Source organism: Oratosquilla oratoria, chromosome 18 (assembly GCF_046742065.1).
Source record: "Oratosquilla oratoria isolate Oo_2021 chromosome 18, ASM4674206v1, whole genome shotgun sequence".
In the NCBI taxonomy this organism is placed as follows: domain Eukaryota; kingdom Metazoa; phylum Arthropoda; class Malacostraca; order Stomatopoda; family Squillidae; genus Oratosquilla; species Oratosquilla oratoria.
The window spans coordinates 1718907-1740000 of NC_134794.1; the positions used below are offsets into that span (position 1 = coordinate 1718907).

Here is a 21094-nt window from a genome sequence, read left to right on the forward strand (position 1 = left end):
GAATCGGTCTCTTCGGGATCGGCGCCGTCAGGAGAGGGTCAGAGAGGATGTTGGATTCTTGAAGGCTGTTTACCGTCACAAAGTAGAATTTTAGTGACTTCGTTGGATCGTGGGGAAATGTTAGGTAGATATGCCAGTTAAAGAGAGAGAGCGAGAGAGAATTGCTTTCAAAGCTGTCGCCAGGCCCTGGGAGTCTGCCTTGCAATGAAAGGGGGACTTGATCGTTTTGTGGAGTTCTTGGAGTGCGCTCTTTGCCTTACAAATAACACGACAGTGGTCAAAATGTTTCGGCCTTGGAGATCGATCTGAACGAAAGCAAAAGAGAATTTGTGATTTTTTTCCCCAAATAATACAGACAACTCTTCATGACAGATAGATTCTGCAGGAAAGGAGACCTTTGGGGGGAGGGGGGACCTGGCTTCCGGAGGGGGAGGGGGAGAGGAGGGGAGGGGAGGGAGAGGGGGGCTTCCGGAGGGGGAGGGGAGGGGGGAGGGGGGCTGCTCCAACGCGGAGAGGCATGATTCTTTGTATGCTAAATAAATATATAATTAATGCGCGTTTGCTTAACCCAGCGCGGATATGCTTGTGTGCTCGTGTTTGTATTTGTGTACCATGTGCATGTGTATACGCTTGTTTTTATATATATATTTTTGCTTATGGTACATATCTTATAAATGTGTGTATAAGTGTATGTATGTGTATGTTTGTGTTAACCTAAATGTACTATATAGGTTTTGCTGTGTGTGTATGTATGTGTGTGTGTGTGTGTGTGTGTTTTGGAATTAAGTACCAATAACTAGTCAGGGGCCAATTACAAAAGAATATGATTTTGAGGAGGAAGAAAATGAAGAAGAAGAAATGGGAGCGTAAGAAGTGAAAATAGAAAGAAGAACGAGTTTGGCATGCGATGAGAGAGAGAGAGAGAGAGAGAGAGAGAGAGAGAGAGAGAGAGAATTTCCTGCTTGCACCTGTGGGTGTTTGGGTGTTATCGTGTATGCTCTAGGATATGGGGGGGAAGGGGAGGACAGACAAGAACGGGTGGGGGACTATGGGTGAGGTATAATGGGTAGCCATATAATACGGTCACCCCCACCATAACAGTCGCGATTGTAAACGACTATACACTGGTGATCCTTGACTGATGTAACATGGAACGGCTGAAAGGGGTGGGAAGGCTCCCACTGGGGGGATCGGGGGGACACAGGGGGGGAGGGTGCGAAGTGGGGGGGGTTGGGGAGAAAGGGGTATAGGGCTCTTACTATTGTTTCCCTGGACTTAATACAATAGGACCGGGTAACGGGGGGAGGGGGGGAACGGTTGGAGGGACTAGACCACCCCGGTTCTCTGAAGTAGGGCGGTGATTCTTTTTGGACCAGAGGGTGTGTCTGGTCCACTTGGACTGGCCCACTGGGCCCAACGTCTCTGGTCCAGTCTGTTAGGTGTGGTTCACATGCTCTGGTCTGTCTGGTTCGGTTCTGCCTGGTCGTAGGTGTATCTTGTTTTGTTTATTTTGTATTCTTATTTATTTATTTTTACGGGAGGAGACTTTATTACAATTTGTTATTGTTATTATTATTATTGCTGTGATTATTATTATTATTATTATTGCTGTCATTATTATTGTTATTATTATTATTATTATTATTATTATTGCTATTATTATTATTGCTATTATTATTATTATTATTATTATTATTATTATTATTGCTGTAATTATTATTATTATTGATGTAATTATTATTATTGTTATTATTATTATTGCTATTATTATTATTATTATTATTATTATTATTATTATTATTGCTGTAATTATTATTATTATTATTATTATTGTTGTTGTTGCACGCTGGTGGCGTAATCGGAAGCGTGCTGCTCTCGCATTCCTTTAGTTGTGGGTTCGATTCCCGCACTTCTCTCCGATTCCCAACAGTGACTGTTACCTTCCCCCCCCCACCAGTCCTCAAAGCGCACCATAGGGCAAAGGTGACGGCTTCGGCCGTAGCTACTCAGCGCCTTTTGGCGTAGGATCCTCACCCATCATAACTATCGTTATTATTATTATAATTATTATAGTTATTATTATTATTGTTATAATTATTATTATTATTATTATTATCAGTGTTATTATCATTATTCTTATTATTATTACTTGTAGTATTATTATAATTATTATTATTAGTAGTAGTATTAGTATTATTTTTATTGAAATGTTGCTTCATGAAGTTAGGTCTTCTTCGCTTATATTTCATTACCTGAAGGAAATTTAAAGATTCGAGTCCCGCGTGCCCGAGAGGGTAGTACTTGATAATATTTTTATGGTTAATGTCACGAGTTTTAGCTGAAGGGTGGATACAAGATAAGGCCTGTTCAGGAGACACTGGTCGGCCCCGACCTCACATATTCAGACGAATAAAATCGCCTGGCGACACAATAGATAAAATGCGTCGCTGTGTTAAAGGGAGGACCAAGTTTAGTTAAAGTGAGGACCAAGTTTAGTTAAAGGGAGGACCAAGTTTAGTTAAAGTGGGACCAAGTTCAGTTAAAGGGAGGACCAAGTTCAGTTAAAGGGAGGACCAAGTTTAGTTAAAGGGAGGACCAAGTTTAGTTAAAGGGAGGACCAAGTTTAGTTAAAGGGAGGACCAAGTTTAGTTAAAGGGAGGACCAGAGTTTCAGCCTATCCAGTGAGTGGGGGGACCTCCTGGTGAGGCGCGGGGGAGAAGGGTGGGAGCGGGGGTGGGGGGCGTTTATTGGGTGGGAGGGGGGGAATGGGGACAAGGGGGGGATGGGGGCGTCGCACAAAGGATTTAATCATGTTCGAAGAGGCAGGTGGACTCCGAACGACGTGTGCTTCGTGGTTGGGGCGAGGAGGAGGAGGAGTGATGCACTGTACTCCTCTCTCTCTCTTTCACTCTCTTTCACTCTTTCTCATTCTATTTCTTTCTCGTTCTCTATTTCTCTCACTCGTTCTCTATCTATCTCACGTCTTCTCTCTCTCTCTCTCGTTCTGTATCTCACTCGTTCTCTTTCTCTATCTCTCTCTCTCTCTCTCTCTCTCTCTCTCTATCGTGAGAGAGGTGGACTAGTAGTCCGGTGGTTAGAGTTCTGTGACCGCATAGCATGTTCACTCTGAGATGGCAGAACGTTATGGAGAAGAGAAATTCAAATTACATTTGTTTAATATTCATTGAAGTGTTTGTAGAACACAGAGAAAGCGGAAAACGGGAAAATCATATTAAGATAGAATAAATATAAGAATACTAATAAGTGAATAACCCCATTAGGCCGTGTCGTAGTAGTAGGAGAGGTTGGCTAAAACAAACAACCCATCGTTTTTAGAGCATATAAATAGAAAATAATTTTGGTTTTGATATTTTTTAACCTTTTTGCTAGATAACAGCGTGTGTATGTTTTATTATTATTATTATTATTATTATTATTATTATTATTATTATTATTATTATTTTTTTTTTTTTTTTTTTTTTTTTTTTTTTTTTTTTTTTTTTTTTATCTAACGTACGGCTGCATTACATTTAAACAGTGACCATTGCTTCCTGACCCCATTCTTTAACAAATAAACAACAATCTTAATTCATCCATTTCTCTCTTATAAACGAAACATTTTTTTCTGGTAATCGATTTAGGTAAGTAAGAAATTGTCTTTATCTAGTTTATTGATATTATTAGGCAAAATAGGTAATGTTTTGTAAATGTAATTTCTGATTTCTTTGGAGTTTAACATATGACTGCCCCTCCAAAAGGAAGAGCCCCTGGGGGGGAACACTGCTTTAGAGGACGCTTCTGAGGAAGAGGAAAAAACAATGGAAAATAATATTGATAATATATGCCAATTCAATGTCAAACAAATGATGATGTCAACAAAGTAATGTAGCACATTGGAAAAAATTATGCTAATGACCCACTTTCGGAGAAGAATAGGCGAAAGTAAAAATATCCGTGTATTTCGATCACTATATGTGATCCTCTTCAGCAGATATTCTTCTCCGAAAGTGGGTCATTAGTATAAATGGTGATGTGATGATTTTTTTTCCTATACCTCTCCAAGTCATAAATGGGTGTTGGGGGGGGGGTGATTAAGAGAGATTTTATAATCTTCCCAATGGAAGGAACTTGATTTGACTTCTGCCAAAGGTCTCCGCTGGCCTGCGATTCTATCCGTCTCGATTTTTTTTTTCTTTTTACGATTAATTTTATTCAGCTGAGGGGAAGACCCGACGCTCTCTTGTCCTTCCCACATTCCCGGCCGGCCGGCTTTTATTTTTTCAATTATTTTTTGTTTATTATTATTCTTTAAATTCTGTTTTATTTATTTATTTGTTGTATTTGCCAGCCGGCCCTCCTTGTTCTTTATTTGTTTATTTTTTGTCCCCACATGCCCAGCCGGCTGGCTTTTATTTTTTCAATTATTTTTTTTATTTGATTAGTATGTTATTTTATTTTTATATTTTATTTAATTTTATTTATTTATTTATTTATTTTTTGTATTGGCCAGCCGGTTCTCCTTATCGCTGTTTATTTTTTGTCCCTCCCACATGCCCAGCCTGCTGTTGTTTATTTTTTCAATTATTTTTTTGTTATTTTTTTTCTATTTATTTATTTTATTTTATTTTATTTTATTCTGTTTTTTATTAGCCAGAAGCTCTCCTTGTCGTTGCTTATTTTTTCCCTCCCACGTGCCCAGCCGGCTGACTTTTATTTTTTCTGTTATTTTTTGTTTATTTTATTATTATTTTATATTTTATTTTTTATTTATTTATTTATTCTTTTTTTGCCAGCCGGCTCTCCTTATCGTTGTTTATTTGTTTTTGTCCCTCTCACATGCCCAGCCGGCTGTTTTTTTTCAGTTATTTTTGTTTATTTTATTATTTTTTTTTTTTTTTTTTTTTCTTTTTCAATTATTATTAATTCTTTAGCCAGCCGGCTCTCCTTATCGTTTTTTATTTTTTGGTACCCTCCCTCTGTCCCAGCCGACTGGCAAGTAGGTTCTTTCGACGTTTCTCGTTGCCTTTGCCAGTCGGCCTTCCAAGTCTATTTGTTTTCGTCAACTGTCTTGGGCTTATTTTTGAGCGTGGGATCCAGTGTTTCTCTCTTCCATTTCGTTGTTTATTTCGTTCACTTCCTCGTTCTTTAAGTCGATCATTGTGCCCTCCCTGTTACTCGGCCGACTGGCTATTCCTTAGGTCCTTCGATGTTTCTATTTACGTTTGCCAGTCGGCCTTCCAATTCGCTCTTTATTTCGTTTCCTCCTCTTTCCTGGGAGGTTGGATCCTTTTTCAGATATTGAGTCTCTTGATGTCGGTGTCCTTCCTGGCTTCCTTGGTCTTCGTCGTCGTCTTCTTCGCGTGTCGAAAATCCCCCCGAACTCCGAGAGGCCACGGGGGTTTTGGTACACTCTTCGCCACAGTGGAGGAGGACATTCCAGATTGAAACCCAGAGCGCCTCCCTCGGCGGAAGTCAACCCGCTCGAGTCCTCGGGACCTTGTGACCTCAATAAAGACCAACTGAATAAAATCGCCTGGCGGCAGCGAGAATTATACGCATAAGTCGGCCCATTGCAATGAATTAATTGTTGGAGACGACTATTATTATTTCTTTATTTTATTTTATTTTATTTTATGTTTTTTCTATAGTAAAATCGCATGGCGGCTAGGAGCCTCTTCGTGGGAGTTTTCTCGTATGTACATATACACACACACATATGTATGCATATACCGATATATATATGTATATGTATATATATATATATTGACATATTTTGAATGATGGTGGAGAAAGAAATGAGGAAATAGGAGAATTTAACGCTGATGTTTCGACCTCACAGTGGCGTCGTCAAAGTTAATAAAATCTGTCAATATGTTATTCAATATATATGTGTATATATATATATATATATATATATATGTGTGTGTGTATATATATATATATATATATATGTATATATATACATATATATATATATATATAATATACTTTTTTTTTCCAGAAACCACCGGGAAATTGAAAAAATAATACAGATACCGAATGTTTTCGTCTATTAAGACTTTTTCAGAGGTACAGAAAAGCAATACAGAAAGAAACAATATATACATAAGAAGACAGAGGATATTCGGAAAGGCCCCATGTTACACATTACCACACACAATCTTGTCAATAATAAAATTGTCCAATTTAAATAAACCCAAACTCAAATTCATATTATTTCCAAAATTTCTTTTTATGAAACAAGATTCAATAATATTTTGTTTCTACAATATTATTACAAGAAATAATTACTTTAGAATTTCCCCAGTAATTACTTCTTGTAATAATATTGTAGAAAGAAATATTATTGAATCTTGTTTCATAAAAAGAAATTTTGGAAATAATATGAATTTGAGTTTGGGTTTATTTAAATTGGACAATTTTATTATTGACAAGATTGTGTGTGGTAATGTGTAACATGGGGCTTTTCCGAATATCCTCTGTCTTCTTATGTATATATTGTTTCTTTCTATATTGCTTCTCTGTACTTTTGAAAATGTCTTAATAGACGAAAACGTTCGGTATCTGTTTTTTTTTTTCAATTTCCCGGTGGTTTCTGGAAAAAAATATATATATAGACATATATATATATTGATTAAAATATTGACAGATTTTATTAACTTTGATGACACTGTGAAGTCGAAACGTCAGCGTTAAATTCTCCTATTTCCTCATTTCTTTTTCCACCATCATTCAAAATATGTCAATATATATAAACATATACATATATATACCGGTATATGCATACATATGTGTGTGTATGTATGTGTACATACGAGAAAACTCCCACGAGGAGGCTCCTAGCCGCCATGCGATTTTACTCAAGAAAAAATAAAATAAAATAAAATGAAATAAAATAAAATAAAGAAATAATAATAGTCGTCTCCAACAACTCGTCCATTGCAATGGGCCGACTTATGCGTATAATTCTCGCTGCCGCCAGTCGATTTTATTCAGTCTGTTTTTATTGAGGTCACAAGGTCCCGAGGACCCGAGCGGGTTGACTTCCGTCGAGGGAGGCGCTCCGGGTTTCAATCTGGGATGTCCCCCCCCCCTCCACTGTGGCGGAGAGTGTACCAAAACCCCCGTGGCCTCTCGGAGTTCGGGGGGATTATCGACACGCGGAGAAGAGGAGGACGAAGACCAAGGAAGCCAGGAAGGACCCCAGGAAGGACATCAAGATGCCCAATATCCGAAAAAGGATCCAACCTCCCAGGAAAGAGGAGGGAAGGAAATCAAGAGCGAATTGGAAGGCCGACTGGCAAACGTAAATAGAAACATCGAAGGACATAAGGAATAGCCAGTCGGCCGAGTAACAGGGAGGGCACAATGATCGACTTAAAGAACGAGGAAGTGAACGAAATAAACAGCGAAATGGAAGGGAGAAACACTGGATCCCACACTCAAAAATAAGCCCAAGACAGTTGACGAAAACAAGTAGAACAGCGACTTGGAATGCCGACTGGCATAGGCAACGAGAAACGTCGTAAGATGTATTTGCCAGTCGTCTGGGACAGAGGAAGTGTACCAAAGCCAACCGGCTGGGCACGCGGGAGGGACAAACAACCAAACATAAGGAGAGCTGGCTGGCTAAAAAAAAAAAAAAAAATGCGACTTGGAAGGCCGACTGGCAAAGGCAAGAAGAAACGTAGTAAGACCTATTTGGCAGTCGGCTGGGACAGAGGGAGGGTACCAAAGCCAGCCGGCTGGGCACGCGGGAGGGACCAAAAAAGTAAATGAGACTACCCGATTTTTTTTTTTTTCCTCCAATTTCCCGGAGGTTTCTGCAAAAATAGCTCATCACGTGTGTTTTGTGATTTCTTTGCATATATATGTATATATATACATGTATATATATATATATATATATATATATATATATATATATATATATATATATATATATATATATATATTATATATATGCTAATAAGAACACGGGTACGTGTGTTCACTTATGCAAAGTAGACCACTTGGAAAAAGAAACTAACGAAGCAGAGCGCTTTCGTATATTACATCTTCAGTGCAACAACGAAAGCGCTCTGCTTCGTTAGTTTCTTTTTCCAAGTGGTCTACTTTGCATATATATATATATATATATATATATATATATATATATATTATATATATGGGAATGGGTGTGCGTACCTTCTGTCTGGGCTACCCCCCTTATAAGGGGGAAGAATCCCTTCTTATATAGATACATTACAAAGGAAGAGTATGCCGACAGTAGACCTTTTGGTCCATAAATAGGTTTGCTACGAAAAAATGAACAAGTAAATAAATAAATAAATAACGGTAACCAATAGACAGATAAATAACAATAATTCTTAAAAAAAACATAATAATAAATAGATCAATAACATACAGATACTTGTTCTTCAATCTTACCTGCACATGACTTCGTGGGTGAGGAGGACCCGGCACATCTCGGGGTTCTTGTCTTGGCCTTCGTACACGATGGCCTGTCAGGGGCAAAGAAAAAGAAGAAAAGAGTTACTTAAAGACAACATCGAGATGGGTGGAGTGCTCGTTTTTTTTTTTTTTTTTTTTTTTTTTTTTTTTTTCTCAAAGAAATTTGGTCATCCCATAAGGGAGTCTTCTTATCATTTAGTTTAATTGGCTCTTATGAGGCAAATCTAGAAATCTAGAGTATTTATATGGATATCCTATAGATCAGTAGTTCTTAACCTTTTTATTGCTAAAACTCAAAATCCTGTCCAGATCAACTATGGCGATCCTTACTTCCATCATAACCACTTTGAATTGTAAAATACTTTTTTCACCTCAATTAAGTCTTCTGTGTCTCAGTGTTTTGCTTAACCTTAGATAATAATGACTTAGGAATTCTACAATCAGGGTTAATACTTTGATAATATTTTGAGTAGGAATATTGGGGGAATAACAAGTCCACAAATCCTTGGTGACCCAATCAAATGGCTTGGCGACCCAACTTCGGGTCACGACCCAAGGGTTAAGAACCAGTGACCTTAAAAGGAATTGACAAGACATTGATGATATGAGTGTGAATATAAATGTTTGTGTGTGCATGTGTATATGTATCTGAGTTTGTTTTTACCTATGAGGGCGTGTTTGAGTGAATTGTTTATTTGCGCGCGCGCGCGCGCGTGTGTGTGTGTGTGTGTGTGTCTGCGCGCTTTTGTATATGCTATATGTAAATACACCATTTTTAGATTTTGGGTTGAATGTGATAAACTTACTTGCTAATGAATAAATGAATCATGAAAATAAAGCCATGAATGAATAAATGATTTATACAAAAAAATAAATAAATAAATGACCGAATCTCGTATAAAAAAAAAAAGAGGATAGAGAGAAAGAGAGAGAAGAACCAGGAGAATAAGAAAAGCGTGAGAAAGAAAACGGTGAGCGGGTGGGTGGTGCTGGTGGTGGTGGTTTCGGTACGCCGTGAGTGATCGAAGATTACGTGAGACAAGCCCCTACAGGAGTTTGGCTCTTCGAAGACAGAACTGATTGGGGGGGAGGCGGATCTCACACTCACCTCCTCCTCCTCCTCCTCCTCCTCCTACTCTTTCTCCCTCTCCTCTTCCTTCTCCTCTAACTCTTGCTTCTTTTCCCGTTCCCTCTCCTCCTCCTATTCCTCCTCCTCCTCCTTCTTCTCCCTCTCCTCCTCCTTCTCCTCTTCCTTCTCCTCTTCCTTCTCCTCTTCCTTCTCCTCTACCTCTTGCTTCTTTTCCCGTTCCCTCTCCTCCTCCTCCACCTCCTCCTCCTCCTCCTCCTCCTCCTCCTCCTTCTCCCCCTCTTCTTCCTTTTCTAACTCTTGCTTCTTTTCCCGTTCCCTCTCCTCCTCCTCCTCTTCCTTCTCCTCCCTCTCCTCTACCTCTTGCTTCTTTTCCCGTTCCCTCTTCTCCTCCTCCTCTTCCTCTTCCTTCTCCTCCTTCCTCCTCCACCCTCTCCTCTTTCTCTTCCTTCTTTCCCCGTTCTCTCTCCTCTTCCTCCCCTTTCCTTCCTCCCCTCCTCTTCTTCCTCCTTTTCCTCTCCCCCCTCCTTCGCCCCCATCTCATCTTCCTCTTCCCTCTCCTCCACCAATTCCTGTTCCTCACCACCTCTTCCTCGTCCTCTTTCTCGTCATCTCCCACCCTCTCTTCCTCTTCCTTGTCCTCCACTTCCTACCCCTCTTCCTCCTCCATCTCTTTCTCTTTCTGCACGTCCTCTTCTTCCTCCTATTCCTCCTTTTCCTCCTCTTTCCCTTCCTCCTACCCCTCTTCCTCCTCCTCGTCCTCCTGGGGGCGAGAGATGGTTGTGACTTGGGTCTCTCTCTCTCTCTCTCTCTCTCTCTCTCTCTCTCTCTCTCTCTCTCTCTCTCTCTCTCTCTCTCTCTCTCTCTCTCTCTCTCTCTCTCTCTCTCTCTCTCTCTCCCCCCCTCCCCTACTGGGTTGGTAATACGGGGCGATGCTGTCGGCAGACAGGGGCGGATTAAATCTCACACTCGGGATCTGCACGAGGGGGACCCACGCTTGCATCTCTCGTTATGTCAAACTGTCTATAGAGTCTGTCTATATATGTGTATACATGTATATATATATATATACATATATGTATATATATATTATATATATATATATATGCGGAAAAACCACCAAGGAAAAAGAAAAACTGATGACCAAGCGCTTTCGTCTATTCAGACATCCTCAGGGTACATAGAAAAGAAAAAGTACACAAGAATATATACAAAGAGTATGAGGTCAGGGAGGGAACCGGGAAAGGTTGTGAGGCTCTAATGTCGACCTGACCCGATATATATATATATATATATATATATATATATATATATATATATATATATATATATATATATATATATATATATATATATAGATCTCTGCCATTTTACGGCATGCATTTGATTTCAACAAATTAAGAAAGGTAAGAAATTAATATTAATCTGAAACCTAACCCTGGTTCGAGTCCTAAACTGACCTAACCTAACCTAAACTGACCTAACCTACCCTAAAGATTCTGTATGCCGTAAGATGAAAAAAGCCAATTTTTCTCAGCCGCTGTGCGAGGTGGCTAGGCATAACATCCCATGCCCAGAACTGAAGCCTTAAATGCCACATGCGCTGCCATCACGCGTTGGCCCAGGCGGACCCGACCCGTCCAGCCTGTGTCAGCCGTACGATGTATGCAGGTGTGGTCCTGGCTGACACCTGTCGGCGCCGTCAGCCGCATTAAAACGCTTCGTCGTCAGGCTGTCGTTGTCTGTCAGTCAAGTTGGGCAAGTTTGCATTCTTGATGTCGGCGGAAGGCGTGACTGACGTTGATGGCGACGGGATGCGTCATCATTCCTCGTCATTATTAATCGATTCAGTCTGAAGATCCTCTCTCTATATGTTACATGAAATGCTTCACACACACACACACACACACACACACACACACACACACACACACACACACACACACATATATATATATATATATATAATATATATATATATATATATATATGTACGACACCGAATGGGTCCCAGTGAACAGTGATACATTTTTATCAACCACAATACACTTTAATTCTAAGCCATTAACACCGGGAGACCTGCTGAGTCCAACATGCAGAAATAGAAACGTGTTACGGCCAAGGACTCGAACCAGGGCTATCACTTGACAAGTGCTTTAGTGACTTAACCGATTGCGCCATCAAGAGATATAAGTTGAGCGCAACTTTTCTTATATATTTGTATGCGCGAGTTACACACACGAAATTTTGCGTTCAACCCATCTCCACTATGATAGTAACTATTTGTCATATTTTCTTAATATTTGTCAGCTTTATGACCTTCTGGGTCGAATATTTGGAGTGTGATGTAATTAGGGCTCTACTTCTCCACCTCCTCCTCCTCCTCCTCCTCCTCCTCCCGCCCTCTTCACCTGTGCACACCTATTAGTCGCACACCCATTATATATGTATATGTGGACACACACACACACACACACACACACACACACACACACATATATATATATATATATATATATAGTACATATACATAGATACATATACACATTTCCACACCCTTGCCCCTTTTTTCTTTACCTTCTCTACCTTTTCTCCCCTTTTATCCTCCTCCTCCTTCGCCTCCTCCTCCTCCTCCTCCTCCTCCTCTCTCCCCTCTTTCCATTTTCTAATCCTCCAAGTCTTCCCCTCGTCGGCCCCGCGCTTCCCTCTTGCTCTCACCCTTCCCCTCACTCTGCTATCCTTCCCCTCGTCTTGTCACTCTCACCCTAACTCTCTCTCTCTCTCTCTCTCTCTCTCTCTCTCTCTCTCTCTCTCTCTCTCTCTCTCTCTCTCTCTCTCTCTCTCTCTCTCTCTCTCTCAAAACAGAAACTCGCCCATTTCCCCTCTCTCTACTCGCTAGTGTCTACCATCCTTCGATTTATTTATTTTTTATTTCAATTTATTTTCCCCTTCAATCATTCCACCCCCCACCCCCCGCTCGTTGTACAAACACTTCCCCCATCCCCATCGAAAGTTAACCCTAGAACTTAATAAAATCACCTGGCGGCAGGTCGAGGAGAGAGAGGAAGGACGCCATGTGTGTGAATTACCATGGTCTTGGATCACGTGTTGGACTCGTGATCGATAGCTATTTCCCTCCCGGAGTAGACCTCAGAGCTCATATATGTGCGACAATGGGTAATGATGTGACCTTACACGCACACACACCCCAACTCCCCGCCCACGAGAGTTGGAGCAACGACTCGCAGCGCAGCGATACTGAAATTATTTCAGCTCTGGGCGGGAATCGAACCCGGACCGCCGTAGTGGCGGCCGGGAACTCTACCATTGCGCCATGAGGTTCGTATCACCCTTTGCCATAATAAAGATGTTGATGTGTGTTGTTTCGCTCCTGACAATTTTTTATCACCTGACAGGGGGGTTGGGGGTGGGGGGATCAGGACACAGAGGGGACCTAAAGGGGGCTCAGTGGGGGGGGGGGTCTCGGTCGGTGGTCCGCCCTCGGCTGAATAAAATCGTCTGGCGTCAACCAGAATAACGTATGTCAAGTGCGTCGTGGTGGTGGAAGGGATTACAGGAAGTTTTGTAGCGACTGTACCTATACTTCCCGTCCTCCCTCACTCCCCCTTCTCCCTCCCCCACTCCCCTTCCTCCTCCTCCTCCCCTTGCTTTTTCTTCCCTTCTCTCCCTTTACCTCTCTTTCCCTTTTCTCTTCTCTCACTTCCTCTATTTCCCCTCCATTCACCTTCCCTTACCCTTCTTTCCCTTCCCTTCCCTTCCCTTACCCTTCTTTCCCTTCCCTTTCCTGTTACTTTCCTTTCTTTCCCTTTCCCTCCCTTCCCTTTCCCTTCCCTCCCTTCCCTTCCCTTCTTTCCCTCCCCTCCCCTTTCAGCTTTTCCCTATCTCCCCTCCCCATCCCCAATCATTCTAAATCCTCCACCTCTCACCCTCCCTGCCCCCTGCCCCATCTTTATCTCGTCCCTTCCCCTCTTCTGTCCCCTCTTCCACACCCCAGGACCTCCCCTCGCCGCCACTAAGCCTACAACCCTGTCCTGCGTCTTGTAATAAAAATAAAGTACCCTGTAATACCCCCCTAATACCCTTCCAAGACTAACTGTAATACCCTTCTGTAATCAAAACAGCGTGATCCCCCCACCAACCTCGCCCACTATGTACATATTCGGTGGCGTAGAGGGGAGGGGAGGGGGAGGGGGTTGGGTGGATGGCAGGGGAAATGTGGACAAGCATAGGGACGGTCTGTGGTCGTCTGGTACCCTTTTGGTCTTAGGAGTGAGATTTTATATGTGTGTGTATATATATATATATATATATATATATATATATATATATATATATATATATATATATTTTTTTTTTTTAATGAAAGAATGATGCTTCCTGGACATCCCACCCCAACATTTTTTCGATGATGTCATTCTTTGACGTAATGATGTGTTTTATGACGTATGCACGAATTGTGTATGTGACGTCACAATGACGTCACGTATGCAAGAAGAAAAACACATAGAAGTGACGCGAATTTTTCTTCATGTAAATTCTGCTCTACGGTGACACATTACGTATATATATATATATATATATATATATGTATATATATATGTATATATATATATATATATATATATTGAACATTTTAGAAGCTCTGCCATGGAATTCGAACCCTGACCTGTGCGTGCATAATCACGAAGCCAAGACGCACAGGTCAGGGTTCGAATCCCTTGGCAAAGCTTCTAAAATGTTCAATCTGTCTTAAACCCACACACACACACACACACACACACACACACACACACACACACACACACACACACACATCGTTAACAATATTGTACAATACGGAATGTTGCACAATAATATTGATCGCGTAGGTCCGCACTCGTCTCAGGGCAAGACAGCAATTGAAGGAGTTAATTAGTGGAGGTTTCGAAGGCTCCAGGCGACCTAGGAACACTGGTCGAACGTTGATGGCCACTGGGCAATGGACGCGGGAAAATGTTTGTTTTGATCATGTTCGGACGACCTTTGTGGTCTGAGTTTCGACTTTTTTCGCTGTTTCGTCAATCTCGGGATGAAACGCCTCTTGTCAGGAGTCTGTCGATGATGCCAAAGTCAAAGGCAAAGAGTTCGAACACCTGGTAGGCGGGGCTTGTGTGTGACGTCATGTCGTCTGGGTGTCGTGTGACGTCATGTCGTCGATTGTGGCCAGATTTTCGGCCAATGTGGATTGAGGAGTGCCACAAGTTAGCGAAATGGGTCGCGGTCTATTGGAATTCCTTTCAAGCCAGAGACCCCAGTGTCTTACACTCTGGTGAATGAAATCGTTCGCTTATTTCCCGTCACCATATGTAGAGGCATGTACCATGCTTGGCATAGACCAAATGGTCTCTTGTATAGAAGGAGTCTGTCTTCCCTCCATCAGGAGACGGAACCCTACGAGCGTAGAACCTCTTCAGGAGAGACTGTTCCTTACCAGCATCACTTTGGGCTCTAGACAGACCAAAAGGTCTCTCATACAGAAAGAGGCATGCTATCGACAGCCACGACCTCCTTACCTTCTTCAGGAGCGAGAAGCCCACAAGGAACCACAAGAGCCTGGACTACATTCATCCGGACACCCTCGCCCTCCTTTATCGACTCTAAAGACACCAAAACCTTCCTCTAAAGCGCCTCCTCCAGAGGACGCGAGACACCAAGAGGACATCTTCAGGAGACATCTTCCTCCTCTTCCTCCTCCTTCTCCCCCCTCCCCCTCACCACCAGCTCTTCCCCCTCCCCCCCGGGGGTGTGGGCGGGGGGGGGGCGCCACCAACAAGTGGAGTCAGGTCCTGATTGGCGCACACGTGTTCGGGATTAGAGGTCGGACTCGTCCTTCGTGCAAAAAGGGTCCGCTGGAGCTCGCTGGCTGAGTTTCCAGGAGCTGGAAATGTGGGGGGTGGGGGGCCTGGAAGGGGAAGGGGTTGGAAGGGAAGGAAAGAGAATAGAGACGAGTTTCATAGGCTGGAATGGGGAAGGGACTGGAAGGAAAGAGATCAGTTTCCAAAGGCTGGAAAGGGGCTGGAAGGGGAGAAGAGTCTCGGAGGGTGGAATAGGAAGGGACTGGAAGGAAGGAGATCAGTTTCCAAAGGCTGGAAAGGGAAAAGGGGGAAGGGTCTGGAAAAGAAGAGAAGGAAAAGGGAGAAGAGTCTCGGAGACTGGAAGGGAAAAGGATTGAAAAGAAAGAGATGAGTATCCAGAAGCTGGAAAGAGGGAAAAGGGGAAGGGACTGGAAAGGAAGAGAAGTGAGGTGAGTTTTCAGAGGCTGGAAGGTGAAGGGACTGGAAGGAAAGAGAATGGAATGGGAGAAAGTGAGAAGAATGATATGAGTTTGTTTCCAGAGGCTGGCAGGGGAAGGGGAAGGGACTGGAAGGGAAGGAAAGAGAAGGGAAAGGGAGAGGAATGAGATGAGATTCCTGAAGCTGGGAAAGGGGAAGGGACTGGAAAGGGAGGGAAGTGAGATCTTTTTCCAGAGGGAAAGGGACTGGAAGGGAAGGGAAAGGAGAATAAAGGGAAAGGAATGAGATGAGCTTCCAGAAACTGGAAATGGGGAAGTGGGGAAGGGACTGGAAGGGAAGGAAAGAGAAGGGAAGGGAAGGAAATGAGGTGAGTCTCGGTGCCTGGAAGAGGAAGGGAAATGGAAAGGTAATAAGCTGGATGGAAGGGGAAATTTAAGGGAAGTAGTGAATGGGAAGGGACAGAAGGAGAAGGAAAGGGAACTACGGAAGAAAAGGAAAAATAAGGGAAGAAGGAAAATAGAAGAAATTGAAGGGAACAAGAGTTGAGTGTCATTGTCACGAAGGGAACTGGGGAAGGGAAGGGAAGAGGCAGAACCACAGAGGAGGGAAAGGAAAGGGAAGGGAGTGGAAGGGAACAAAGTGAGTGATAGAGACATGAAGGGAAGGAAAGTGGTGAAGGGAAGAAATGAAGTGAAATGCAAAATCAACACATGAAGGAAAGCAAGTAGGCAAAGCAAAGAAAGGTAAACAGAAAAGGGAAGGAAAGTAAAGAAGGGAAGAGGAGGCGTTAAGTCACACAGGCAGGGAAAGGAAAGGAAAGGAAAGGGAAAGGGAGAAGGAAGAGGAGGGAGGGGAACTACCGAAGGGAAGCTTCAAATGGGTAAGATGGATGGAGTGCACCTAACATACGAAGGTGTACAGCGACCACCAACGTTAGTGTGTGTGTGTGTGTGTGTAACCACGTGAATTTGTAAAATCACGTTTCCAGTTTTATTCATTGAAGGTTTAACAACTTCCCCCCTCTCCCCCTCTCCCTCGCTCCCTCCTCTCCCTCGCTCCCTCCTCTCCCTCGCTCCCTCTTTCCCTCCTCTCCCTCGCTCCCTCGCTCGCTCCCTCTCTCTCCTCTTCCTCTTTCCCTCTCTCCCTCCTCTCCCTCATCGCCGGGAGAGTGTATGGAAGAACTCCGCCGAGGCTACTCCGCCACTCATCTTTAATCGGGCCTCCTCCATTCACAGTAAGCATTATGCTCTCTCTCTCTCTCTCTCTCTCTCTCTCTCTCTCTCTCTCTCTCTCTCTCTCTCTCTCTCTCTCCCTCCCTCCCTCCCTCCCTCCCTCTCCTTCTCCTTCTCTCACACAAACATAGATTCACACAAACCTACAGACATTCAGACACACACACACACACACACACACACACACACACACCGTGCTGGTGTAGTGATTAACGTCGTGGTCTGTCACACTGCAGATCCGAGATCGTGCCGCGCTCGGGGCGTGAAAGCTTCATAGTATTCCGATTCGTTTCTCTCCCTGAGGACGGTGATACGCGAGCCCGCGCGCGCGCGTGTTTAAGGTCGTAGCATTACCCATAGGAGTGTGAGCTCTGAGCTCTCATCCGGGTAGCTAATAACTGTCGATCACGAGTCCAGCACATGGTCTGATACCACTGTAAACCTCCGGAACTGGGTTCGATCCCCAATGGCCACCGGTGATTGTCACTTTCCCCTGCTCATTGAGTATACATTACGATCTTCACAGCTAAGTGCCTCATGGCGAAGGAGCCTTGTTACTTTCCTTCCTCTCTAGGGAGGACAGTAGGGATATGGAACTACCTAGTGTAGGCCTTATGGTCTCTTGCAGTCTCCTCCCTTCTTATGTTCTCAACCTTTCCGAATGCCATGTGCTTATCTCCCCTCTCCCTTCTTTCCCACAGAGTTGTATTACCAGCATCTCTTACCCCTTTAAGCGGATCCTACGCGATCAATATTATTGCGCAATATTCCCTATTGTACAATATTATTGACAGTTTAGGGATGGTATTTGATGTCTTTATGTCTTCAATATATTGTTATTCTTTGATGTATTCAATATATCGTCATTCTTCAATACCATCCCTATACCATCAATAATATTGTACAATACGGAATATTGTGCAATAATATTGATCGCGTAGGGCAAGATAAATCTTCGTTTTCCATTCTTCCTCCGTCTTCTCCCCCCTCCCCTCCCCCCTCCCCCCAGGTGTTACCAGGTGGGAAAGAGGTCCTGTCCGCTCCCTTCCCCCCTCCCCCGCCCCTCTCCCTTCCCTCCCCCTCCCCTCCCTCTCCCCGCTGGTTGATCGAGCCAAATCAAATTATTGGCCTACTTGGCTTTCCACGGAGCCGGGTATTATTTGGGTATTAATGGCTCAAGCGAGCCAATAAGAAAGCCAATAGGAAACGGGGGAGGTGGCGGCGGAGGGGGGAGGGAGAGAGGGAGGGGGAGGAGCCTAGCCAAGTGATAAAAAACGCGACGAAAGCTGGGAGGAATTTCGTGGGTTTTTTTTTGGGTGGGGAGGGGAGGTGGTGGAGGAGGAGGGAGGGAGTGAGGGAGAGTTTGTGGGAGGGAGGGAGGGATAAGTGATAGTAGACTTGATGAAAGTGAGGAGAAAGTTGACGTTTTGGTGGAGAGTTGGAGGGGCGAAGGAGGCATTGAGGGTGTGGGAAGCGGAAGATGCTGAGAGAAGGATAGGAGGGTGGGAGATGAAGGAGGAGGAGGAGGAGAGTGTGTAGGGGATGAGGGAGTGACCAGTGTAAGTTAGCAGGAGTGTGGGGGAGGAGGAGGAGAGTGTGTAGGGGATGAGGGAGTGACCAGTGTAAGTTAGCACGAGTGTGGGGGAGGAGGAGGAAAAGGGAGGGAGAGAGGGAGGAGGAGGAAGAGAGAGAGAGAGAGGGAGGAGGAGGAAGAGGGAGAGAGGGAGGAGGGAGAGGGAGGAGGAGGAGAGTGTATAGGGAATGAGAGAGTGACCAGTTTGGGTTAGTGGGAGTGTTGTGGGGGAGGAGGAGGAGGAGGGAGAGAGGGAGGAAGAAGGAGGGAGGTGTAGGAGGGAGGGAGGAGGAGGAGGAGGAGGAGGGGGGGGAGGAGAGAAGGAGGAGGAGGGAGAGATGGGGGGAGGAGGAGGGAGAGATGGAGGAGGAGGAGGGAGAGATGAAGGAGGAGGAGGGAGAGATGGAGGGAGGAGGAGGAGGAGGGAGAGAAGGAGAAAGGGAGGAGGAGGAAGGAGAGAATGAGGAAGGAAGGAGGAGGAGGAAGAGCGGGGAGGTGTGGGAGAAGGAGGAAGAGGAGATCTTTGATACGTGGTGTCGTTCAGGATGTTAACTTGGAAAGGACGCTAACCGAGTTTGAGGAAGTTAACTTTCCCTTCGGGGCGAAACGTCTCCCTCGGTTGTGGCTGCCGCCTCGCGATTTTATTCAGCTGAGGGGAACCTCTATGTTGGGGAAGTTCCATTTTCGGTGTTTTCTCTCGTCAGGCGATTTTATTCATGTACGGGGTTACCCTCCCATCGTTAAGGGGTTGAGTTTAATCTAAAGGGGTTTAACTCAATCTCGAGGTAATCTTTAATCGAACAGGAAGATTTTGGTGGGGATGGTGGGGAATGTAGTGGTGGGGATGGTGGTGGTGATGGAGATGGGGATGGTTGTAGGGTTGGTGATGGTGGTGGTTGTGATGGTGATGGTTTTAGGGTTGGTGGTGATGGTGGTGGGGATGGTCATAAGTAAGTGGTGATGGTTGTAGGGTTGGTGGTGGTTGTGATGGTGAGGATGGTTGTAGGGTTGGTGGTGGGGATGATTGTAGGGTTGGTTGTGGTGGTGGTGGTGGTGATGGAGGTGGTGGTGGTGTTGATGGTTGTAGGGATGGTGGTGGTGGGCATGGTTGTAAGTGGTGATGGTTGTAGGGATGGTGGTGGTGGGCATGGTTGTAAGTGGTGATGGTTGTAGAGATGGTGGTGGTGGTGATGGTTGTAGGGATGGTGGTGGTGGGGATGGTTGTAGTGTTGGTGGTGGTGGAGATGGTTGTAGGGTTGGTGGCTGTGATGGTGATGGTTGTAGGGTTGGTGGTGGTGGTTGTGATGGTGGGGATGGTTGTAGGGTTAGTGATGGTGATGATTTTAGGGTTGGTGGTGGTGGTGGGGATGGTTGTAGTGTTGGTGGTGGTGGTTGTGATGGTTGTAGGGATGGTGGGTCGCTGTCTATTGATATTCCTTTCAAGCAAGAGATGAAGCCAAAGCACAATAGGGAATCTTGCGCTGTCAATGAAAGGTAATAGAATCCGTTAGCGTCACCCGGAAGGAAGGAAGGAAGGGGAATGTGCCTTTAGGTGGGGAAAAAAAAAGGTTTTAAAAGAGATTAAGGAGTTGTAATGGCTTGACCGCCTTCTGCCCAAGATGTCTGGGGGTGGGGGGGAGAAGAGTGGGGGGAGGCCAACGGGGGGGGGGTTGGGAGAGGGAGGAGATGGAGGAAGACCTCTGTCAAGTCGTGGATTTGACAGAGTGGGGGGGGGGGAAACGTGTGGGGGGCTTGTTTTGGTGTCACGAGGGATGGGGGTGGTTGTGGACGGGGGGCTTATATATTTGGGGGGGGAGACACGGTGGCGGAGTGTGTGTGGGGAAGGGTAGGATAATATTGACGGCGGAAATTATTATTATCATTATTATTTTAATTTCTTTATTCGTTAATTTATTTATTTGTGTGTGTGTGTGTGTGTGTGTGTGTGTGTGTGTGTGTGTGTGTGTGTGTGTGCAATGCACTGGCGATATTTTTTGGCGGAAATGGCGAAACTTCTCCCGAATGAATATATTAGGTCTGAAGCTAACCAGAATAAAAGCTCTAAAGCCGACGACACTCCTCGACGAGCCGCCAGAACGGCCGATACTCCACTACTTCCCCCCTAACCCACACTCCCGTTGCCGGAGGACGGTGGGAGTTCTGGAGAAAAGGGGGGGAAGGGGGGGAGATGTCGAGTTAGACTTCCTGCGACATGTGGGATTACGTGACAAGTGTAGTTTTAGGAAGGGATTGAGAGTGGGAGGGGGGATGAGAGACCGGGCTCAGAGGAGGAGTGTGGGAGTCAGAAACGGGGGGGATTGGGAGGGGTGGGAGTCAAGAGACGGATGGGGGATAGGGAGGGGAGTGGGAGTCAGAGACGGGGGAATGGGGGATTGGGAGGGGGTGGGAGTTAGACATGGGGGAATGGGAGGAGGTGGGAGTTAGACATGGGGGA

At 44.5% G+C, this 21094-nt stretch overlaps 1 protein-coding gene across 8 annotated transcripts in view; it reads right to left on the reverse strand.

The window, feature by feature from the left end:
• The window catches only part of kn (EBF transcription factor knot), a 413486-nt gene that overhangs the window by 262155 nt on the left and 130237 nt on the right, over positions 1-21094 (reverse strand). For all 8 annotated transcript variants that reach the window (XM_076201327.1, XM_076201328.1, XM_076201331.1 and 5 more), the window contains exon 5: positions 8431-8504. In XM_076201327.1, coding sequence (XP_076057442.1) covers positions 8431-8504 — 74 coding nt within the window. The remainder of the gene's footprint in view (positions 1-8430; positions 8505-21094) is intronic.